This window comes from Tursiops truncatus, chromosome 3 (assembly GCF_011762595.2).
Source record: "Tursiops truncatus isolate mTurTru1 chromosome 3, mTurTru1.mat.Y, whole genome shotgun sequence".
Taxonomy (NCBI): Eukaryota; Metazoa; Chordata; class Mammalia; order Artiodactyla; family Delphinidae; genus Tursiops; species Tursiops truncatus.
Genome location: NC_047036.1, coordinates 146,247,177 through 146,269,485, shown reverse-complemented (window position 1 = coordinate 146,269,485; position 22,309 = coordinate 146,247,177). Strand labels below are relative to the sequence as shown.

Below are 22,309 nucleotides of genomic sequence, written 5' to 3'. Positions count from 1 at the left end.
CCCCTAGTTTGGAGTCTCTAGGGGCCCTTCTATTTCTCATGATGGAAGGCTCTAAAGACACCTGCCCAAACTTATTCACTCATCCATTCATTTATTCAAGTATTTACTGAGCACATACTCCAATTTTCTGGACCATGTCCCAACTTTGGGTCTCCATTTCCCCATCTGATAGTGGGAGTAATACAGTCTGAGCTCTTCATCGCTGCCTCCCCCGATGGGGAGGACTAGAGGGCGTGCGGTGGGGAAGGGCTGGAGCTGGGATTGGAACCCAGGACTGTCTTGACTCCAAAGCCCGTGCTTTTCCCTTTACCTCATACCCCCATTTTTGCTGTGGGAGCAGGTAGTAAGGATTCGAAGTCATAGGAAATCAGTGGGTGGTCTAGGGGAAGGATCCCAGGAGCGGCGTGAGGGCGGCCACAGTGGGCTCACTTCTGTGTCCCCCACTGTTCCAGGAGTACCTCCAGGGCAGAATGGTGTTGGTGGCGTTCAAGTTCATGTCCTGGGGCTGGCCCAGGGCCCACTGGATGGTCATTAAGAGTTTGCGGTATTAAACTGAATAGCACACAGCAAGGTCAGACGAGGGATAGGGAAGAAGGGGTCAGAAGTGTGTCCAGTAATTCGCCTGTACTCAGTTCAGCACTCGCCTCCCCCAGCTCCGCCCACGGCTGGTGCCTTTCCACCTTTTTTGTTTGTTTTTGTTTTTGTTTTTGCGGTATGCGGGCCTCTCACTGTTGTGGCCTCTCCCATTGCGGAGCACAGGCTCCGGACGCTCAGGCTCAGCGGCCATGGCTCACGGGCCCAGCCGCTTCGCGGCACGTGGGATCTTCCCAGACCGGGGCACGAACCCGTGTCCCCTGCATCGGCAGGCGGACTCTCAACCACTGCGCCACCAGGGAAGCCCTGCCTTTCCACCTTTTAGGGCCCAGGCCACCTCTTGCCTCTCTGCCCATCCTCTAAAGCAGACCTCCTCTCCCCCAGCCACTGTCTATCCCTGTTTATTTTCATCATTGCCTCCTTGCCTTTGGAACCCATCTTATTTCCCCTGCTCACCAGCTCTCTGAAGGCAGAGACTCTGCCTCGTTCACTGCTTTATCTGTGGTAGGTGAATGAATGAGCGAACGAATGATCTCCAGGATCCTTGTGCTGAGTCAGACCCAGGCCCTGGCCTTGAGGATGGCCCAGCCTGGCAGGGAGGCTGGCAGCAGCCTGAGGGAGCTGCCAAAGGGCTGGGGGTTAGGAGAGAGGGTATAAGACAGGAAGCGGGAGGGGAGGGGAGATTCCTTCCCTTGTGTGGGCTGGTGACATATGCGCCTGTGGGTAGCAGGGCTTGCTGGGAGCACGCGGGCTCAGGGGGCGAGGGCAGGCACCGAGGGCAGGCACAGCCGTGGCCTTCTGAGGTGCCTTCACACCCGATCTCATGCCCTTGTTTGTTCCCACCCCATCAGCCATTGTCCCCATTTTGTGTTTTACAACTTTCCTTTCTTCCTGACAGATTTCTCTACTAAATTCGACTTCGTTTCAACACTTTTCTTGGGCAAATTACATTAAGATGGATGTTGCAGGTACCCTTATGGTTTATTTATCGTGATACTGTTTGTATCTCACGCTTATAAATAACTTATGTTATAGCTTTTGTTTGTGGGAATGTAACTTACATATTTTATTACGCTTTCTGTAAACCTCAAAAAGAATCTTGTCAAGGAAGCACTCTTAGCAGCAATCCAACCTATGGGATGTAAAAACCCACACTAACATTATTTTTTAATACGCCAAGGAGGCAGGTTACTCTTGCTGTAGTTTGAAAGGTTTGCTGTCATTGTAAACTTACACCTCAATAAAACATTAAAAAGTCTCAAGAATGATTTTATAAAGTTCAGGGAGGAGGATGAATCAGTGGCAGAAGCCACAGACACAGCACACAAGGGGCCCTGTGGGACTGGCCTTTCTTGGGGAGTGATCAGCCCCATCTGGGGGTCCCGGCGGGTCCATAGGCACCTCCCCACCCAACTGTCTCCAAAGCCCAGTGGTGAAGTACCTAGCTTAAGGGATGTTAGTGGAAAAGAAACAGGAGTTTTGGAGTCAGGCTGACCTGACTTTGAATCCTGGCTCGTCCACTTTTTAGCTGTGTGGCTCGGGTCAGTCTTTTAGTCTCAGTTTCTTCATCTCTAAAATGAGGATAATATCAATACTTACTTGACTTTCTTATTGGTAAGCATTACATTTAAATGAGATCATGATTTGCAGTGCCTCGTGGGTGCTCATTAAATGATGGTGGTTCCAGTTGTTTAATGCTCATCTTGGGACTTTCACTGTCTCCCTCTGTACTCTGCCCCGCCCTGCTCTCCAGGCGCTCTTTGCCTCCTCGCCATAAGGTGCTGGGTTCTCTCAAAGGCTGCCTCGCCTACACTGCTGGACTGGCCTCCATTTGGACAAGGCTCCCGTGTGCCAGCTCTTCCACTTTCCCCAGTTTCTCTCACCAGACCTACCCTGTTCTTTGTTCTCACGCTCAGCTCTGTTGGTAGTTAACTCAGTCACTGAGCTCAGCTCACAGCCAGTGCCAGGTCAGTTGCGCACGTCGACAGGGGCTTCCAGTACCATAACCCAAAGGCACTTCTAGGTTGGCAGGGCCGGTGGAAGGGAGGCCAGGGGCCAACAGGGCTTTTCTGGCTGCTCCGATCATCACACGGTGCAGCACCCCCATCCCCTGTTCTAGAGAAGCCTGATTGGAAAGCACAGAAAACACAGAAACATCTAGACCACAAGCAGGATACAGCTCTCAGGCGTCAGGTTCTCAAGTCAGTGGAGAAGGCAAAAGTCGTGCGGTCATAATACCTTCAAACTGTTTCTTGCTTGACTATCAGCTGAAGCTGTTGGCTTGACCTAGAGCCCCGCACAGTGTGGACCAGACCTGTTCGCCTGCTAGAAGCTCATCAGAAGGGCGAGGTGCGCCGGCAGCGGCCCGCGCGTTCCTCTCCTCCTCACTCTGGGCCAGAGGCTGCGGGTAGGTGGTAGACCCCGAGGAACTGCCAGGATCATTTTTTTCCTGTTGCTGTGTGTAAGTCACATTCACCTGCGATCTGATTGGAGCATGTAACACAGGGGTCCCCATCCCCCAGGCCACGGACCAATACCGGTCCGGGCCACAGCCTGTTAGGAACCGGGCCGCACAGCAGGAGGTGAGCGGCGGGGGAGCGAGCGAAGCTTCCTCTGCCGCCCCCCATCGCTCGTGTTACCTCCTGAAACATCCTCCCGCGCCCCCCACACACCCCCAGCCCGCAACCGCCGACGGTGGAAAAACCGTCTTCCATGAAACCAGTCCCTGGTGCCAAAAAGGTTGGGGACCACTCTGTAACAGATCCAACTAGCTCTCTTTTGTGCAGGCTCCGCAAGATTGGGTGTGCCCTGGAATGCCTGTTTTACCCTTGGGATAGGATGGCCCTGCAGAGAACTCCCACGGGGGACCCCAGCTTCCCCTGGAGCCCCCGCAATCCCTCACCAAGGCCGGCTCTGGCGAGGCTGGCCTGAGCGGGTGGGGCGCAGTTCCAAACCAGGACCCACTGGGTCAGGCGGTGAGTGTGCAGTGTGATGTGCTCTGCAAACACCCCAGCTTCCCCACTCCCTCCTCCTCCCTCAGAAAGGGCACAGAACGGAACTTAGCTCTCCAAGGAGAATCAGGATTCCTTTCCAGGTCTCAGGGGAGAAACCTGTAGCCAAACTCAACCTCTCCAGCAAAGGCCAGGTAAGAGTCCTGGCAGGTGGCTTTGAACATGGCTCCCGAAGACCCCTGCCTCCCGCCTTTGTGTAACCCCTCCCCTTGGGTGTGGGCTGGTCCAGTGATTTACTTCCAATGAAGAGAACACAGGAAAAATGATGCGTGGCCCCTCTGCGATTAGGTTATGAGAGGCTGAGACTTCCAGACTGCTGTGCTTCTCTCTCTCTCTTGCTCTGGTAAAGCGAGATGCCAAGTTGTGAGCCGCCCTGTGCAAAGGCCACTTGGCGAGGAGCTGGGGCTCGGTCCACCAACCCGCGAGGAGCCGACTCCTGCCAACAGCCACGAGGGGGCTGGAAGCAGGTCCTTTCCGGGCAAGCCTGGTGACGATCAGGGCCCTGGCCCACCATGCTGGCTGCAGCCTGGGAGACCCTCACAGGAACTGTGAGATGAGCAGCGTTGCTCTAAGCCACTACATGTTGGGGTCGTTTGTTACACAGCAACAGAGTTCTGAAAAACACACGGAAATGGATGTAAACAGTAACTGGTTTCAACTCACCATTCTCAAATACAGGTCTTGGAGAGGCCAGGAATTCCTTTGAGGTGACACAGACCTGGGGTCAAATCCTGCCCGTGTGACCAGTGTAAGCTGTGTACCACCTTTGCGCCTCAGCTTCCTCATCTGAAAAGTGGGAGTATGCTGTCCACCTTCACAGGGCTATTGTGAGGACTAAGTGAGAGGTCAGATGAGGAGGGCACGGCAGACGTTCCATCGTTTTGCTGAGTCTGCTCCCTGCTGCGCGCGCTGCCTCTCCGTATGCTCTGCACACCCCGGCGCCATGAGCAGGCCCTGCTCAAGTGGGGCTGGGGCAGGCCTGACAAGTCCTCCTCCCCAGCAGCTCTCCAAGGCCAAGACAGAGCCTTTCCTGGCTGGGGAGAAACCACCAGGCGACCTTTGGCGATGTGGTCAAGAAAAGCAAGTACACATGGTGATTTTCTTGTGAGCATTTTAATGCAAATAATACGGTGCTTTTAGGCCTTGGACCTTTTTATTTATTTATTTATTTTGGCCACGCCACGCGGCTTGCGGGATCTTAGTTCCCCGACCAGGGGTTGAAGCCGGGCCATGGCAGTGAGAGCCCGGAATCCTGACCACTAGGCCACTAGGGAACTCCCAGGTCTTGGACCCTTTTCAAAAACAAAAACAAAAAACAAACAAACCAAAAAACAGTGTCAGAAGGGCATAGGTCTTCTATGAAGGATTTTTTTGGGGATGAGTAGTGTACAGTAATAAGCCCATGAGAAAGAGAAATTCTCAAGTCAGACTTCTCTAAACAGTTGAGGTTTTATGAAGTTCAGAATTTGCCTTCTTGTGGAAATTCATCCCACTGCTAATGAAACATAGTGTAAGGCTGAGGCTTCCTCCTCCATCAGATACCAGAAGTAACCCTACCTAGAACACACTTTTCCCTGATTTCCTGGGTTCACACACGGAAGACAAACATTTTGAGATAAACTTGGGTGACTTTGCTTTTCTGTGACAAGCCTGTTGTAAAACTCAGCTATCAAGAAAGTTTTCAAGAAATACTAGTCTGAGAAACGAGATTATAACAGGAGCTTGTAGATTTACTTCTTCTTCAACAGTAAGGCCAACCTTTCGTGTCTTATCAGAAATAAAGGGAACAATATTTACTACAAGCCTGAGCCATGAAGACGGAGCAGTGAGACACCAAAGCCATCTGACAGTGGCAATCTCAAATTAATAGCTTAGCTCCAGTCCCTCACAAACTGTAAAGGCTTCCTCCTTGTCCTGGGTTTGGGCCGAGCTGCAATCCCCACAGTAGTAAGAGTTTTTGTGGAAGGATGAAAACCAGCTGATCCTCATCCTCTGAAAATCTGTACTTTAGCACCTGGAACTGTTTTGGGTGGCCCAAGAAGGCAGAGCTGCTTTGAATCTGTATTTTGACTGGACACCCTCAGCTTCTCCTAAAAATTAAATGGAGGCAGGCCTGGGAGCTGGTAGCACCCAGAGCTACATGCTGGGGCCACCTACTCCTTCTGCAGAAATATCTCTGCAGGCAATTAATATCTCCTTCTGCAGAAATATCTCTGCAGGCAGAAATATCTCTGCAGGCAATTAATCTCTGCAGCTTAATTCTTCTAGACTAAACCACTTCAGATTTATGCCAGTGAAGAGCAAACGTTGTTTGTAAGTCATTTAATTGTGTTACCGTCTCTCAACTTTATCAGTCGCTGCTGAGGCGGAGAGGGCTGTGTGCAGTCCTGTGGGGCGCTCTGGAGGGCTCCCAGGCTCGTTCTAAGTGCCCACAGCTCAGAGCCCCCAGTGCTGCTTTTTCCAGACTCATAACAAACTACTAATTTAACAGGTTCAAATGGTATATTTGTCTCAATCCGGGATCTATGTTGAAGGTTGCATCTCTCACAAATTCACAACCTTGACTGCAGAACCATTAACTAGTACACACTTAGGCGTAAACCTGGTTTATTATATTCTTTGGTTAAATATTGTCTCTACACCCTTTCAGAGCATTATAAGAACAAAGATAAATGATATTTTATAGAAAGACTGAAAACACATCTTTTGCTTTTTCAGTGCAAAGACTGAATTTACATTGTTTGTGCGCTATTATAAATTCTTACAATTAGGCCAGGCTTATAAAAAGGTAGGACTCTTGTTGTTGTTGTTTGTTTGTTTTGAAAAATAGATTCCCCTGGGCTAGCCAACATCACTGTCCTGGGATCCAGACCCACAAGTCTCTTGAAAAAAGCTGCTCGGCACACGGTCAGAAGTCGGGTCAGCTCATCATGTCCAGACTGCACGGTTCGGTGCTGCCGTCACTGCGCAGGGCCTCTGCCACATCTCTTCTGAAGACCGAGAGGTTCTGGGTGAACCTGTGGAAAGAGTAAGAAAGGGCTGAGGGCAGTGGCAAGGCTGAGGCTGTGCGAAGCTCTGGTGGCGGAGTTCAGGACCCTGGAGACGGCCTAGGTGCTGGCTGAGCTCCTTCCTCCCATTTCACCGACTACTACTGCTCTGCCAGCAGCATGCCCTCCTCCTTCCCCTCCCGGAAGACAAGGGTTACCAGCAAATACACTCTGACCATTTCGAGGGGTGCATTCTGTGGTTATACTATTTAAAAATTATTTTTAAAAGTCAAATTACATTATAGATGGTAAGGAATATAAAGAAAAGAACAAAAGCTTATGTGCCTGGCACTGGTTGAGTTTACACATAAATTCGTTTCATCATCACAAGTCTTCTCCAAAGTAGGCGTCAGTATCCTCATTTGCAGATAAGGAAACCAAACTAAGTGCTTCACAAAGAGGGGGCACTGGGTACGACTACCTGGGCTCACATCCTGGCCCCATCACTTCTCAGCTGGGTGATCTCTTGTCTTGATGCCCCACATGAGTGGCTAGCTTACGGGATTGCGGGAAGGGAGAGTTTACTGAGTCAAGTGAGATGATGCCTGTAAGTGCGCGACATCCTGCCCGGCACATGGAAAACACGCAGTCCTTGCTAGCTAGTACTCACTAAACGAGGAGCTTGTCTGACACCATTTCACAGAGCCGCTCAGGAGGCAATACTCAAATTCCCAAGCCTCAGGTGAAGCAATTTCCCCCCGAGGCATGTAGGGAAGGGTCCCCTCTTCCTTCACGCAGTCTCTTCTCCTGCTAGCCCTGGAGGCTGCCCCTTTTTGCCTGATAGAGGATCTTGGCTCAGAACAAGCAGTCAAGGGAACACGTCCACAGAGCCCATCCGACTTGGCCTTGTATTACCAGAGCCCAGGTTTTGGCTTGTGGCTATCGGGATGATTAATAATATACATTTCAAATGGCGCAGTGTTTGAATGCTACCGCTTTGATAAAAGGATGAGGCAAGTATTACTATTTTTTTTTTTTCTGAAAACATTTTCTCTCTCCATCATTCATTATGCCTGTCTCTTCCACTAGAAGCTCCGTGAGGGCAAAAACCCGGAACAATTAGTTCCTCAGTGGTATCCCCAGTGCCTGGCACATAGCAGATTCTTGATAAAATTTTATGAACTAAATGAATGAATGAATGAGTGAATTCAGGCATAGGTGCTAAGTTTGGCTTCCTCATCAGGATCTCACTGGCAACTTACCTGTCTCTGTTCTTGCAAAACCAACCACTTTTAAAGGTCAGAAAGAGGAAAGAACTACTTACTGTGCATCATATGTCCTGGGTACCATGTTTACTATATTCTGTCATTTAAAGGTCACAATCAATTATCATCATCTCTGTTTTACTGGTGAGAAAACTGAGGATCAGAGAACTTGACTGCCTTACTCACTGCCACACAGCCTATAAAGGGCAGGGATAAAATTTAAATTGGAGTCTGTCTGACCTCAAAGCCTATGCTTGTTCAAATGCCAGGAGGCCTTTCTTTGTCCTTCCTAGCAGATCTAAACTTTCCTTCTTTTAACCTTTTCAATTAGTTACTTTTTCTCTCTCTCTCCTGTTGGATTATAAACTGCTTAAGGGCAAAGGCTGCATTTTATTCATCTCTGCATCCTCTATAGCAGGGGTCCCCAACCCCTGGGCCGCGGGCAACTGAAGCTTCATCCGCCGATTCCCATCGCTCATCCCCATTATCCCCATTGCTCGCATTACCGCCTGAACCACGCCCCCCGCCCCGCCCCACCGGAAAAATTGTCTTCCGCGAAACTGGTCCCTGGTGCCAAAAAGGTTGGGGACCGCTGCTCTACAGTGCCTAGTCTGATGCTTGGAAGAAAGCAACTACCCAGTCATATTTACTGCATGGAACTAAATTGAGTCTAGGATTACAAGGCGTGATAAAAAAGCCACATCAGTATGTCGTGAGCTGTGTTAAGCGCAATCCCGGAACGTCCACCTACCCCAGAGATGCTAAACTATGGGGCGCTGCTTACCTGTCTCTGTTCTTGACAGACAGGTTCTGCTCCACTCCTTCCATTAGGTTCCTGAAGCACTGGGCAAGGACCTCCTGCTTGGGGAGAGGCTGGCTGTTTATCAGACTTGCCCTCAGTTCACTGAAATACTGTTGGGAGACAGAACAAGTGTCAGAATTCTGGCTCCACACTGGGGCCTGAGAAGAGCTGTAGGGGAGGGCTAGACCACCTCCAAAGTGCTCAGGGCTCCTAACTCTCAAAGGCGCTTTGGTCCAGGTCCCCTCTGAACTTTAAGCCTTTAGAGAAAACCAAAGCAACAGGGACATTCCTGAGTATAAACTGTATTATCCCTTCTCATAAAAATCTCTTCCTATAGCTGCTTTATTGTCATGGAACAATTTAGGCTGATGGAGTTCTCGCCTCCTCTGTGGGGGACCAAGCACATAAAGGTCTTCCTGAGTCTCATCAACAATAATCACAGAAAGGCTGAAAGAGGAAGGACCTCTTAGGCTGAGGGGAAGAAATGAACTAAAAATGCCCAAGGAGCACTTTGGGCGACCAAGTCCAGGGTCCCTCCTCAGGCCTCTTCCTCTTCGGTGGCTTCAGTGAACTACCCCTCAAACGACCCCAGGCTTTGTTCCAAGTCCTTGTCCTCCTGAGTTAGGATGGGTCTGTTCTGCTGAGGTGGGGTACTACAGGGACTTGCTTAGTCCTGGGAGAGCTTCCTGGCACTAAGAAGAACACCTGTCACACCTGGTCACAAAGAACTGCACAGCCCTTTCTTCTCTGCTGATGTCTGTCGGCTTTTATACACACAAACTCTTATGCTAAAAGCAGCTCCTAATCATTGGAAACAGCCTAATTTCAGCACAAAGACAACATTTTGCCAGTCGTGTTTATCCTTCCAAGCCCAAACAGCATGATATTTAATTTCCATCATACATTAAAACAGCTCACATCAAAAACACACATAATTAATATGTAGTCAGACTAATACTTAAATACTATATATCAGAGGCATTACACTTAAACCACAATGTCTTCCCGAACAAGACTGGGAATGCACAAAACTACTTATTTTTCCCTTTTATAATGATGCAGTGACTCACACCAAATAGAAAATTATTAGTTTTTCATCCCAAACCATGAAATATTACCTCCATCAGTAAAGTATAATATTGTGATGTCATAAGCTTTTTCTAAACACTGAATTTGCCCTTATTCCCTCTCAATCATTTTAAAAGAACTGCTCTCTTTTATAGAGCTTGGATTTAAATCACAATAACACTGAGGGAAGATGAATGACAGTGCTATTGAATGTGGCTAAAATTGGATACTTCAGCACAGGTGAATGATGAGACAGCTCTTCTCTTTTTGATATATTTTCTTCTTCTATTAGTTTCCTTCCAAGGCTGGGATTTCAGTTTGAATTTTAATGTATGCGGCTGCCTCTAAACTCACTGTCTTTTTCCCCAGCACTCTCTTATTGTATAGACAATTCATTCTCCCGAGCAGTAATGTACTGTTCCTACTGACTGCTGGGGAGACAGGGGTGGGTTCAAGGGGAAGCTGGAGAACTTGGGAGGCAGCCCAGAGTGCTGCGTGCACTTAAGGACTGGAGACTTGTGCTCCGGATGAAGGGTGCTGCCTCTGTGTTTGGCCCTGAGGGGCTACTGCTACCACTGAGGGCAGTGGGGATCCCACAAAGGAAGGGAGGCCTAGGAAGGGGCAAGAGGCGTGGTTGCCCACAGTCTGCCGGAACAGGGAGGGGAGTGAGGGTGTGCTGGAAGCAATGCTGAGCAAACCACCTGTCCAGTGCAGGGCTCCGGATGCCAGAAAAGCTAGTGTGAGGCCTCTACTTAACTGAAGGAGATCTGAGGCCTCTGGGGCAGGGCCTTCTGGGGGAATATGGCCTTGTCCCGCGTGCTCAAGGTCCCAGCTCAAGCTCGGTTGGTTTCCCTGTCTTTGTCACAGCTTGGCCTGGTGTACAGTGCTCCCTCTTCCCAGTGGTCGCCTCCTGCGGACCTTCCTGCAACCGCACTCACCTTCTCGTTGAGCAGGATGAGCCCCAGGAGAGGCCTGGATACCGACCACTGGTTCCGACAGTCTTCGAAGACAATGGTATTCATGAGGACAGACATCATCTAGAAGACAGAGTCACATGAAGACACTGATGCGCTGGCTCAGAGTCCCCCCCCAGTCCCAGGCCTTCTATGTGCTCACCTTCTATCCCCACATCTTGCCACCAGACATGAAGGTGCTTCCTGGACAAACAAACAGCTTTGACTCTGGAAGCCTATGATGCTGCTGTAGGAACTCCTGGCAAAGACACTCAGCTCCCTGAGGAAGAGTTCCCACCACCGAAACCTTTGGTGAGAACCTTCTGGGTGGGCAGAAGTCAGGGGCCACAGAGCCAAGAGGATCAGTCCCTGCCTCTCAACCCTGATGTGTTTTCCTCTATACTAGGTCACCAGGCAAAAGCCCAGCTCACCTTTCTTTCTGCCTCTCATTTCACCAAAGACGCCAAGCTGTGGAGGGGTAATCTCTCTCCATGACTCCTCTCAGACAAGAGGGAGAAACGGGGCACATGCCCGGTAATGCTGGAAGTCACGTTTCCTGCTGGCTCAGGCTGTTAAAGTCTTCTCATTCACTCCTCATACACTAATTCACTCATTTACTCACTTCACTCCTACATTTCATACTCATTCGTTTTCTTAAGTTCCAATTCTTCAAGACACCTGGGAGGCGGTAAGAGAACACAGGCATCTACCACAACCTCCATCCTTGAGGAGCTAAAAACTCCCTGGGGCAGACTACTCAGCACAGAGATAACAGGCACTAGGCTGGGCTAAGTTGCTGTGGGCATGCAGTGGAAAGAGGGATGCTTCTGGGTCCCTGAGAATCAGGGAAGGCTCCACAGAGAAGGTCAGGTTTATGGAGTTCACCATAAATGTGTTCTAAGCAGAGACGGTGGCAAAAAAAGGAGTCTGGGAAAGAACACAGTGGGTTCTACAGTGGTGAGGAATGCAGTGTGGCAGGAGAGAGGCAGGCCAGAAGCAAGACCCCAGTGTAGGCTGGAAGACCGCGATGAAGAATCTGGCAGTGGGAGCCAATGATGGGTTTGCAGCAAAGGAGAGACATGCTCAGATTTGTACTTAAGAAATCTCTCTCTGGGGACATTTGGAACGTGTACTGTGCAGGTGACAGTCAAGGAGGGAGGCCGGAGATGAGGCTGCTGCAACAGTCCAGGCAAAGAGCAGTGAAGCCAGTTGTGGCCATCCATATGGAGCTGACGCTACAGTTTCTGCTTCTTGCACTCTTTACCTCCCATCTCTAGCCCTTCCTGTTTTCACCACTTCAGAGCTCCTTTCCTCAAAGGAGGGCAGGGGAAGATGGCAATTATGTGGCAAAGCCTACTACACACACCACCCTGACTAGGCTCTGGTGACATTTGGCTTTGTCCTCTAGCATCTTTGCAATCCAATTTGCCCTGTTCTCAGGCAAGTCACTGAACCTTTCTCTCTGTGTCTCAGTTTCATTAGCTATAAAGAGGGAGATGATAACCCAGTACAAGGAAGCTCAGAGAATCAAATGAGACGGTGGATATAAAAAGTGCTCCAAAAAGTGTTATAAACATTTAAGGTATATAAGAGCAACAGTAATGCGCTTAAACATCTGCCGTTTCACACATCATCATCATCCTAACAGTTAGGCTGGTTGCAAATGAAATCTGCCAACACACATTTACTGCATGTCCAGTGTCTCTGGGGAGAAACTAGGTCTTAAGCCTGGCATGTTGAACATCATTTGCAGATCACATGTTTCCATGTACAATTTAACAAGCCACCCAAAGTCACAGAGCCACAAATTAAATTAGTCTGACAAGCAAAACTAACAGATCCACGGAGACAGCCTAAAATATTATGGGTTTCACAATCTGAAGGCAGAATGGATATTTTAATGGAAAAGATTAAAGTCAGAGGCACCAAAGTCCTCCACTAACTGACAAAGCATGCTGAAGTGATGTGCCAATTACTTTATACGGTTCTCTCGTGGATTCATTTGTCTGAATGCATGTATTTATGTCTGTAATAAGGGGATGTTTGAATAAAATACTTTTCTAAAAATAAAGTTGGCTAAAATGGATGATTTTTTTTTTTCTCTTTTACTCTTCCGGAAAAATGGAAATTAGTGAGCAAATCCGTTCAAAGGGTATTGACGTGTCAACTCATTTCCAGAGTTCTTGTTTCTAACACTCCTAGAGGATATGGGGAAACAGTTCAATCAGTATGGCAAGTCCCTTTGGAGAAAGTCCCCCCCCATATGGAAGAATACTGGGTGAAAGGCCTGAGTACAGAATCCTGTTGCAGGTAATGTGAAATCTCTGGCGGTTATCGATGCGAACAAGTCAAGACTGAAAGGAGAGCGCCCTTGGCAACTCTGCAGTGGCCCGCCCCAGCCTGCACTGAGTCACAAAGCACCATCAGCGTTCAGTATAAGGAACTCCTCCAACCTCTGCTCACTTCCTGCACTGTTACAGGCATGGCTGGAATGGCCGTTTCAGATTTGCCCAACCCAGGCTACAGTTTCCAGAGCCTATGTCCAAAAAAACACACACATTACCCACTGTATTATCCTAAGCAGTTATTCTGCCCAACCAGGGAATGGACCACTTGGGAAGGGGAGTCATGAGGCTTAGTCCGCTTAGGAAAACCAGACACCACACTGTCTCAGGTGGTGCTTCCTTGTTCTCCTTCCTCCTTCCCAAAGGGCTTTGGCATGAGTTTGTAGAAAATTTCTCTCAGTGAAGCAAAACCAACATGGTTTGACAAGAACAGACTTTGGAGCCAGTCAGAACTAAGGCCAAATCTGGCCCTGCCACTTACGTAACCTGGGACGCTGGGCAAGTTGTTTCACTTCTCTGAGCCTTTATTTCTTTACATATAAAATGAAGGATTATGGCAACTATTTTGAAGGGCTGCTGTGAGGACTGACTTCTTCCCCAGGCACTCAAATCCTTACTAGCGTTCCTTTACTCCAACTATGGTTACCCTGCCTGATCTGGCCCAGTGGAATCTCATGGCTCCAGGAAGCACCCCATTTCATGTCTTGCTTATGGACAGATAAACGAGATTATATTCTCACTATCAGTTACCCTCACTGGGAGTTGCAATACGCAAACAAACAAACAAGCAAAAAAACCCTAAAATAGAAAACAGTCCAAAAATCAGTCCTATGTGGTCTGGCACATGTATTAGTATGGATTTTGAATGACAGTGTTTCTGTTGTTCTGAAATCTTGTAATCTTCTAAATAAAACATGAAGCTATGCTACAAATATCTGATCTGGAAAAATAAGACAAAGCAATGCTGTGCTACACGGATCTCTGTTCACTCCTCAGCTCCGCTCCTGTTTCTACCCTAAAATGGCATGTAAAGCACAAGCACAAAGCACAGTGGACCTTCCCACTCCAATGTGCTGGGTCACTCTTCCCCTACAGCAAGGTGGTAACTACATGCTCTCACTTCAGGTGCTTCCTGTTCTATCTTCTACCTGTGCAGAATAAGCAAAGATGTGGTTGGTGGCTGGGTGCTTTACTGCTACACGGTGAGTATGTACTCTTTCTAAGGAGGCTGGAGGCTCAATGGGTCTAGAAGCTGAGTGGAGAAGGATGGCTGGAGAGGTGTGGCTTGAGTGCGTACAGGGTGGTGACTGCAATGGGGTGGGGTCGGGAGACTGGTCTGCAAACTTCTGCGGGGCTGGGACCATGGGGGACTTTTCTCTGTATCCCTAGTGCTTAGTATGGCATCTGGCACCTATCAGAGGCTCAGGAAATAGCTACTGGATGACAGAATGAATACATAAATGAATAAATGAATGAATGGGAAAGGATGAGTGAAATATCAACTAAAGCATAACGAGCTAAAGAGCCGAAAGGGGACTGTACAGAAAACAGAGGAGTTCTGGCCTCAGTCTACGGCTAAAACCTGAAATGGGTAAATATGTAAATTAATACATTGTTCATTTCCAAGGATCCTGCTTTTGTGTGCAGAGCCTGAGAACTCTTCTAAGCCACTGTTGCCTCTCTAGCCAGCAGCTGCCGGGAAGAGCTCTCTAGGTCCTTTCAGGTCACCAAGGCCAAAGGCTGAGGCACCATCTTTTCTAATGACAAGCACTTCCACCTAAGCATAAGCTGTGCCTGATGAGTTTTCTCACTGCCCAGCAGGGAATGACACGTTTACGGAGAGCCCTTGGGTGCTCAGCATTCTGTTAGGCACACACTGTCTGGAACTCTCAGCTAACCCTGAGGTAGGTATTATCCCCATTTCATAGACTAAGGATCTGAAGTGCTGAGCAAGTCAGTCACTTGCTCAAGGCATCACAGCCACCAGCTACCACGAGGTGAAGTGGAACCAGGACATGTGCACAGGCCCGCCTGAGTCCGGAGGCTGTTGCCTGAGGGTGAGGACCAGGACTGCCGCAGTGGTGGTTGCGGCACAGTGTGTCTGGCCCTCACTGTAGACTGCTAGCGGATTCATGGTGTGAAAGGAAAGGCTCGTTTCTGGGCGTGGCTCACTCTTCCACCTGCAGTGAGCCTCCCAGCTATGCTGCCCATGTGTATCTCCTCTGTTTGGCCACTCTGCCACCTGATCAAGAGCCGGGCAGCTCCTGAAATCCCTGTGATTGGAATCCAGGGCAGAGGTTCCTGGTGAGTTTGCAGCAGACCTTCTTGCCTCCCACCTACAGCTTTTATAAATTTGGTTAACATATTTTCAGCCTCCCAAGGTGAACAGCAGTAGACATAATTAATAGATTGTCTCTGGAACACGGTCCACTGAACCACTGGTTTCCCTCCCACCAAAAGTATACGGCAATTTAAATTAACATCATAGAAAACATTAGTAAATTAAGCTAATTTTCTTCGAGTTACAATACTCCCAATAAAGTGAGCACTTTTCATTGTTCATGTTCTTCGAACATATTGATTAATAAAACTAAAAAATATTCCACAAAGTCTAAGAAATAGGTGAAAAAAAATTCAAACTCCTCCCTTCTGCTCCCCATCTGATTCAGAAAGACAAAACTGAATCTGAAGTGATGATATGAACTCTGATCTATGGGGATCAAATCCTTAACATATTTAGGGAACTTCAGCTCTTCTCTCTCTATCCTGGCCTCTTTGCTCAGGGCTGAATGACCTTTTAGTTACACTGCAACTTTGCTCCCTGTTGACCAGGGAAATGGAAAATGGGAATGGGGCAAGAGTAATCTGTCTTCTCCAAAAGGTGGTGCAAGGAGGGGCTGAGAAGGAGGCTTTGGTTTATATAAAAGAAGGATGGACCAAAGAAGAGATGAGAGACCAAAGACAAAGCGTCCCTGTACCTAGATCCAGACAGAGGTGGGGAGAGGAGGACAAAGCAAGGATGATCAGGGCTGTGCCCAAGAGGGTGTGTCTGCGGAATGGGGTGCCTTAATCTGCTTGAGCCCTCGATGAGAAGAGGGGGTAGGATACACAATTATATGTACTGCTGACCAAGCTAGATTGCCTTTGATTTTGATGCAGTGAGTTGCTGATGTTTTGAGAACAACCGATAAATGCACCAAACACTTGAGAGATGCTTCTGAGTCTCAAGAAGCCTCTGGCACCTGTAACTGGCTTTTCAGAAGGCCAGTTAGGAGAGGAGGAGGAAGGCTGGCCCTAGCAACAGCAATAAAAACAACAAAACAAAAACGATAGTGTAGTAGAGCCTGAAAAAGCAGAGAGACCTTCTACCCATCTCCACGGCAATTTCTCCAGAGCCCCATGCCCTGGTTGAAGATCTATGACCTGGAAGAACCTGAATGCTGCCAAAGGAGGAAAAGCTTCCAGATTTTCAGTGCTTGTGGAGGTTAGCGAGTTGCTGTCATTACCAAGCGCTGTTCTTAGGCCACGTGCATAGCAAATATTGAAATGTGATCCTCCTCAAATTAGATACTGGTCATCTTTGGGGAAAAGGAATCAACTGTTTCTTTGTCTGCTGTCTAGCAATGTGGTATTAGTGGAATGTTATGAAAAATGAAAGTAATGGACAAATAAGCAAGTACTTTTCTGCCTGGACTAAGCCCCACCACCTAAGTTATATTAAATCTTTTAATATCTGTACATATTAAGCACATTCCTAAGTTCTCATAGTGTCTTTGCAGTCTCATAACAGAAGCAACTATTTAGCACTTTAAATCAAAAAAAAAAATCAAATGAAATGCATGAGGTGAGCCTCTTTTTAGAAGAAACAAGATTGCAATCAATTACAGGTGACCCATTCTCCTCTGAAAAATCATTTGGGAGTCCTGCCTCTTGGCCTTTGTACAATGCTAAGTTTGCTTTAAAAAAAAAAAAAAAGGCAAAAAACTTCTTACCAATAAAGGTACTGCAGGACTGGTTAACTCAGCTGGCTTTGGCCATATATTAGCATTGCACGGTTCCACATCTAAACTAAGAGTACCCTCCTCTTCCACCCACTCCTTACGAAAAGTTAAGGGAGAAAAAGTTTTCCTCCAAGTGATAAATTGCCTAGAATATTTAAAAACCCTTCCAATCCACTGTAAAATCTAAGGAAATACACAACCTAGTGTTGCTGCTGTTTCAATTTTCTCCATTACCAACATTACCCCTAGTTCTCAAAACATTCATTTTAATCATAGTTTATTGGGGAAAGAATTACCTGCCAGTCTCATAGCTTATAATAAAGAAGATAAAGTTGGAATGAAACTTCAGAATTAATTAATTGAGAGTACTGCATGTGATGTGTCTATTCTGAATGTAACAGTGCACATCACAATGAAAACAGTTTTATTTTCCATGGTTGAAATAAATTACAATAAATAATTCATTTCAATGGCAGAGATGTACTGGAAAGCAGCAGCAACAAAATTGACTGCACTACACTGTGAGTCTCATTCTTGAATCTTCATTATCCACTTGAAACTTTTTACGAGTAGTAACTCATATTTCAAGTGGCTGCAGATCTTATAAAGCGGCTCGCTGCATTAAAAGAAAACCAGAAAACCTGGGGTACTGGGAGGCTGAAGGATTTGCCACTCAGCACTGTTTGGGAAACCCTTTCTCACTCTTCTCTGGCCAACATCAAACGGAACAGTATTCGATTTGATGTAAAAATTAAGCATCCCTTGTCAAAAACATTATCTAAGTTTCCTCTAGGTAGGAATGTTGGGAAAACTTGTATGTAAAGGAATGGCTTTCAACGCCAAAGCCATTTTCCTCTCATTTTTTTCAAGTGACACTGTAATTTCTAGTTCATGATATACTGCCCAAATGACTGCCATACAATCAGGTTCTAGAACCTCAAATGTCCTACACTAGCCTCTGGGGGCCCCAAATTAGAAAATGTGTGTAAGCTCGAGACTAACAAAGGCATATGCGCTACGTTTTCTGTCTAAAAAAATCAGCCTATCCACACAGGACAGCTAATATTTAATGTGAATCTTAAAAGACACATATAGCATCACTGGGAAAGGACACATTAGGAAGAGACAATAAAATGAGAAAAGGCACAGGGGACAGGGCTTGGCATATATGAGGAATAATCAGCCTCTGTATAGGAGGCTTTTAAGAGAGACCTTCTTTTGAGTGGAAAGGAGTAGAGCTGAGGGTGAGGAGAAGACTGGGCTGAGTCCAGGCTATAAAAGGTCTTTCATGTCAGGCTGAATGCAGAAATGAGTTCGGGCCAGTACACAAAGGGTAGCCTTCAAAGGACTTCTGAATAATGATGAGATCGGTGATTTAGAACAAAACTTATGGGAAACTGCAGAATGGCAATGACGGGTAGGTACTGGAGGCAAGGCAACATGTTTAGGTACTACTGCACGAGTCCAGAGGAGAAATGACGAGGGCCTCCGCAAGTCTGTGGTAGCAGAGACAGAGAGAAATGGTCAGAATCCTTGACTGCGTATCCCATTTTCTTCCCAGTTAAAGAAATCTTTCGAAGAACAACAACCTGATACTGAAGCTACAGGTAAATTCAGAGCTTTAAGAACATGGCCTCAACTTCAAGACTGCCAATGAGAGAAGGGGCTGGATGCTAGGCGGCCCCAGCAGCGCTGCACGTGGTGGAGGGCGGCTGCCGTCTAGCAGGCCCACAGTCCCAGTGAGCTCGGGGGATAAGGAGCAGTGAAATGAACCCCACCCAGTGTACATATACATGCATGACAGAGGCGACTACAAGCACATGTTTATATTAAATATTCAGTGATAAAGTAAACTCTTAACTGAGGCCATTCAAAATCAAGGAAGGGAGCGGGAAACAGCATGCTACTTTATTGAACAGTCATCACAACATTTTGCAATGAATATCATATTTCACAACAGAACAACATAAGGCATAATGGCATGGGGGCATCTCACGCGGTCCTCAGAGCAGAGTGCAATGAATATTGTATTTCATAATAAACATATTATCCTTACAGTAGGAGGTTCAAAGTTTCATTGCCTATCATCTGTCACTATATTCTCCCTGACTTCCCGAAGGGATTTGGTTAGACGGACCTAAAAATCTTCATAACCAACAGAGGAGGATTATTTTACTTATCATGTTCGAATGATTTTGTGTGAGGAGAAAAAAATATTTTTTGGAAAATTCACTCGGCCCTCAGAAGCACTTTCCATTAAAGAGCAGTCTCGAGTTTAACCACAGAGGATGGCATGCTGCCTTTCAGATTTGAGCGTTTTTATTTATAGCTGTCTAAATGGCATAGAGAGTGCTGGCCAAGCGGTTGGGGAGATGATTCAAAGATGTTACTGAGATTTGGAAGCTCTTTCACCCTGATATTTACATAGGGAGCCTAAGGAATGATAGTGACTGAAAGTGCTGGGAATAGAACCTCGTTCCTTGATTTATTCAGACTTTACTGCCACCTACTTTGTGCCAGGCTCTGTGTTAGACCCTGAGGACATACCAATGAATGAGGCACAGTCCCAGCCCTCCAAGAACTCAGGTAGGGGAGGCAGTACACTGTTTACATGACCACACACTCTAGCAAGCGCCACAAACAGAAGCCTGCACGGGAGGCTCTGAGAGACCACAGGAGGCTGACTAACGCTGTCGAGGGGCGGGGGGCAGGCAGGGAAGGCTTCACAGGTGACACCCGGATCTGTTGTAGAGAACAAGCAAAGTCTGACAGGGAGTAAGGCAGGAAAAGGAGCAAGCAGGTGCCAAGGTTTGGAGAAGTGTCTGGGGAATGACGGGCAGCTCTGTGGGACCTGAGAGGGTGCGCGGGCAGTGGTGGTGGCGGAGGAGGCTGATTAGGTAGGCAGAGGCCCCGTCTTGTGAAGGGCCTACTACTGCGTGCTAGAGAATGTGGGCTTTACCTTGGAGGAAATGGGGTACCATTTTAGGTGGATGACTTCTTTTGGGCAGTGGCGTGGGAGGGCGAACGATTGGCATAACCATTCTCCACAGGGTCTGACCCTTTAGGAGGCTGAGCTGTCTGAGTTCTCCCAAGAAGATGCAGCCTTTTTCCTGTTTCTAGGATTCGGAGGCTGCAGACACAGGTTACTTGCTTGGCTCCTGTGCCTCAGTCAGGACATATCTCGGGCCCCGTCCTGCTGGCTCTGTTGCCAGTACCCTGAGAAATGGCACTGCCATTACTTCCCTTGGCGCACAGCGTGTAACTTAATAGTGTCCTCTGTCAGGAATGGTTCTCTTTGTCAGGAAGCTTTTTATTGATGTTCAACCTTCATTTTCCCTTTCTTAATATTATCCCATTACGCCAATACTCCATTGTGCCATGCTAAGTAATTCCCTTTCCTCCTTGGCGTTTACATCTTCCACGTATTTATAGACTTATCAAACGCTCCATTTAGTTGTCACTTAGGCAGGCTATACATATTTAGCTTCTTTAATCTGGCCCCATAAGCCAGCCCTTCCATTCTCCTAAATCACTTGAGTTACTTTTCTCCAGGTTTCTGTCAGTTTGTTTCCAGCCTCTCAGTAATGCAAGGGGCTCAGGAGAAAGATGGGGTTGGGGAGGGAGGGCTTGCTCCTTCTGTGGGATAAGAAGAGGCCATCGTGTGCTGAGGGTGGAACTTCTCCCTTCAAGTACAGATTCCAAAACAGGCCAGGCCCCTAGAGAAGCTCTAAAGCCCTCTTGTCATCTACTTGTTTCACCTGCACACATTTCAAGTCAATAATATTCTATTATCAACTCTTACGTGCTAGGGGCACACACGCAACACATCCGTGATGAGTGCCTGCGATGTGTCAGGTACTGTGCTAGGGACTTCTCCTTCCTTCCTTTCTCCCTCCCTCTTCATTTCTTAGACTTATTCTTTGCTCAAAGAATTACTGAACTCCTACTATGTGTCAGGCACTGTGGTACAGAATTGAATAAAATGTGGTCCCTGTGGCCTAAAAGAGCCCATGCAGCCTAAGTATTTACCAATCTCTTATTGCGCACCCATCAAGTTGTTTCCTTCCAATCTTAAGGGTCTCAGAGAAATCATCCCTAAATGCACTTAACTCTAATTGACGCTTTTAGTTCCCTGAGTGGAACTTCTTTGTCTCATCTAAAACGAGACGCCACATTAAGTATGGGGATTAACACAGAGCTCTTGTTTAGTGTTTTCTTTCTGGTGGGTCTCTTTGGGGCCTAAGAGATTTCTCTTCAGGCCTTGAGCTTCCCATCGCTCCTTCTTAGCATTCTATGTTCACATGACTTCAACTAAACATGCACTTGAATGTTTTTCTTTTCCATGATACCAATGTTCCAAGTTATGGGGTAACCGGCTGAGGGAGTGATGGAATGGGAGACATCTAGGTCTTGGTTGGTCTTGGGGAGTCTGGGCATGAGACCACAGGAGGGAGCAGTTCAGCCACCAGTTCAGCCACCCAGGGGCCAGTTCAAGTAATGTAAAGAACTCCCCCTGTTGAAGGGCTGCTAACCTCAAAGAGGTGAAGAAAGTATTCCAAGGACACAGGAAGTAGCATAACTGGTATGTCAAAACCAGGTATGTTGACTGTAAAATCTGTCAGCTCTGATTGTTGTAAGTAGAAAGTCCTCCACAAATAGAGAATTTGCAATTAAACAACTATGAAAGGAGGATAGAATTTCATCAGTCTGAAAGCACTTACATCTGTATTTTCCTAAGCATGACAAGGGATACAGAATTAGCACGCAAGAGTTCTTCTGGGTTGCAAAGCATACAAAGCAGCATCAACTCATGAAAGGTCAGAGGATGAGGGAACCTTTACCTTGTTCCTCAAGTAGTGATTAGACTGCAACCAAATAAGAAGTCTTCCTCAACACACTATATGAGCTCACAGCTGCACGAATGGCTACTGCTAGTTAAAATTTCCAAGGGTCAAGACAAATGAATATGAAGGTGGAAGTCACATCTCCAGACCTTAATATACTTTGGGAAAATTTCACATAATTTACCCTTCAAGTACTACGTGAAAAATCAGTAATAACTGCGAAATGAATAAATCATGCCATCATGAAACCAACCCTCACTTTATCCTGTGCCATTCTTTCAAGAAACTCAAAGAGCTTCTTATACCATCCACAGTGCCACTAAGAGAAATGAAGGCAAGGGAACCCTGTCATTTATCTTGCTGTCTCCCTTGAATAGGGATGGACGGAGAAGAAGAAATGCCAGGAAGGAAGGGCAGGGTAAGGCCCTGGGGAGCCTTG

The 22,309-nt window shown here is 47.3% G+C and overlaps 1 protein-coding gene across 3 annotated transcripts in view; it reads right to left on the bottom strand.

The window, feature by feature from the left end:
* Nucleotides 1-6,195: 6,195 nt before the first annotated feature.
* The window catches only part of RANBP17 (RAN binding protein 17), a 311,791-nt gene continuing 295,677 nt past the window's right edge, over nucleotides 6,196-22,309 (bottom strand). For all 3 annotated transcript variants that reach the window (XM_073802791.1, XM_019945809.3, XM_019945817.3), the window contains 3 exons: nucleotides 10,666-10,764; nucleotides 8,642-8,769; nucleotides 6,196-6,622 (listed from right to left, as the gene is read on the bottom strand). In XM_073802791.1, the coding sequence (XP_073658892.1) occupies nucleotides 6,526-6,622; nucleotides 8,642-8,769; nucleotides 10,666-10,764 (324 nt within the window). In that variant the 3' untranslated portion in view covers nucleotides 6,196-6,525. The remainder of the gene's footprint in view (nucleotides 6,623-8,641; nucleotides 8,770-10,665; nucleotides 10,765-22,309) is intronic.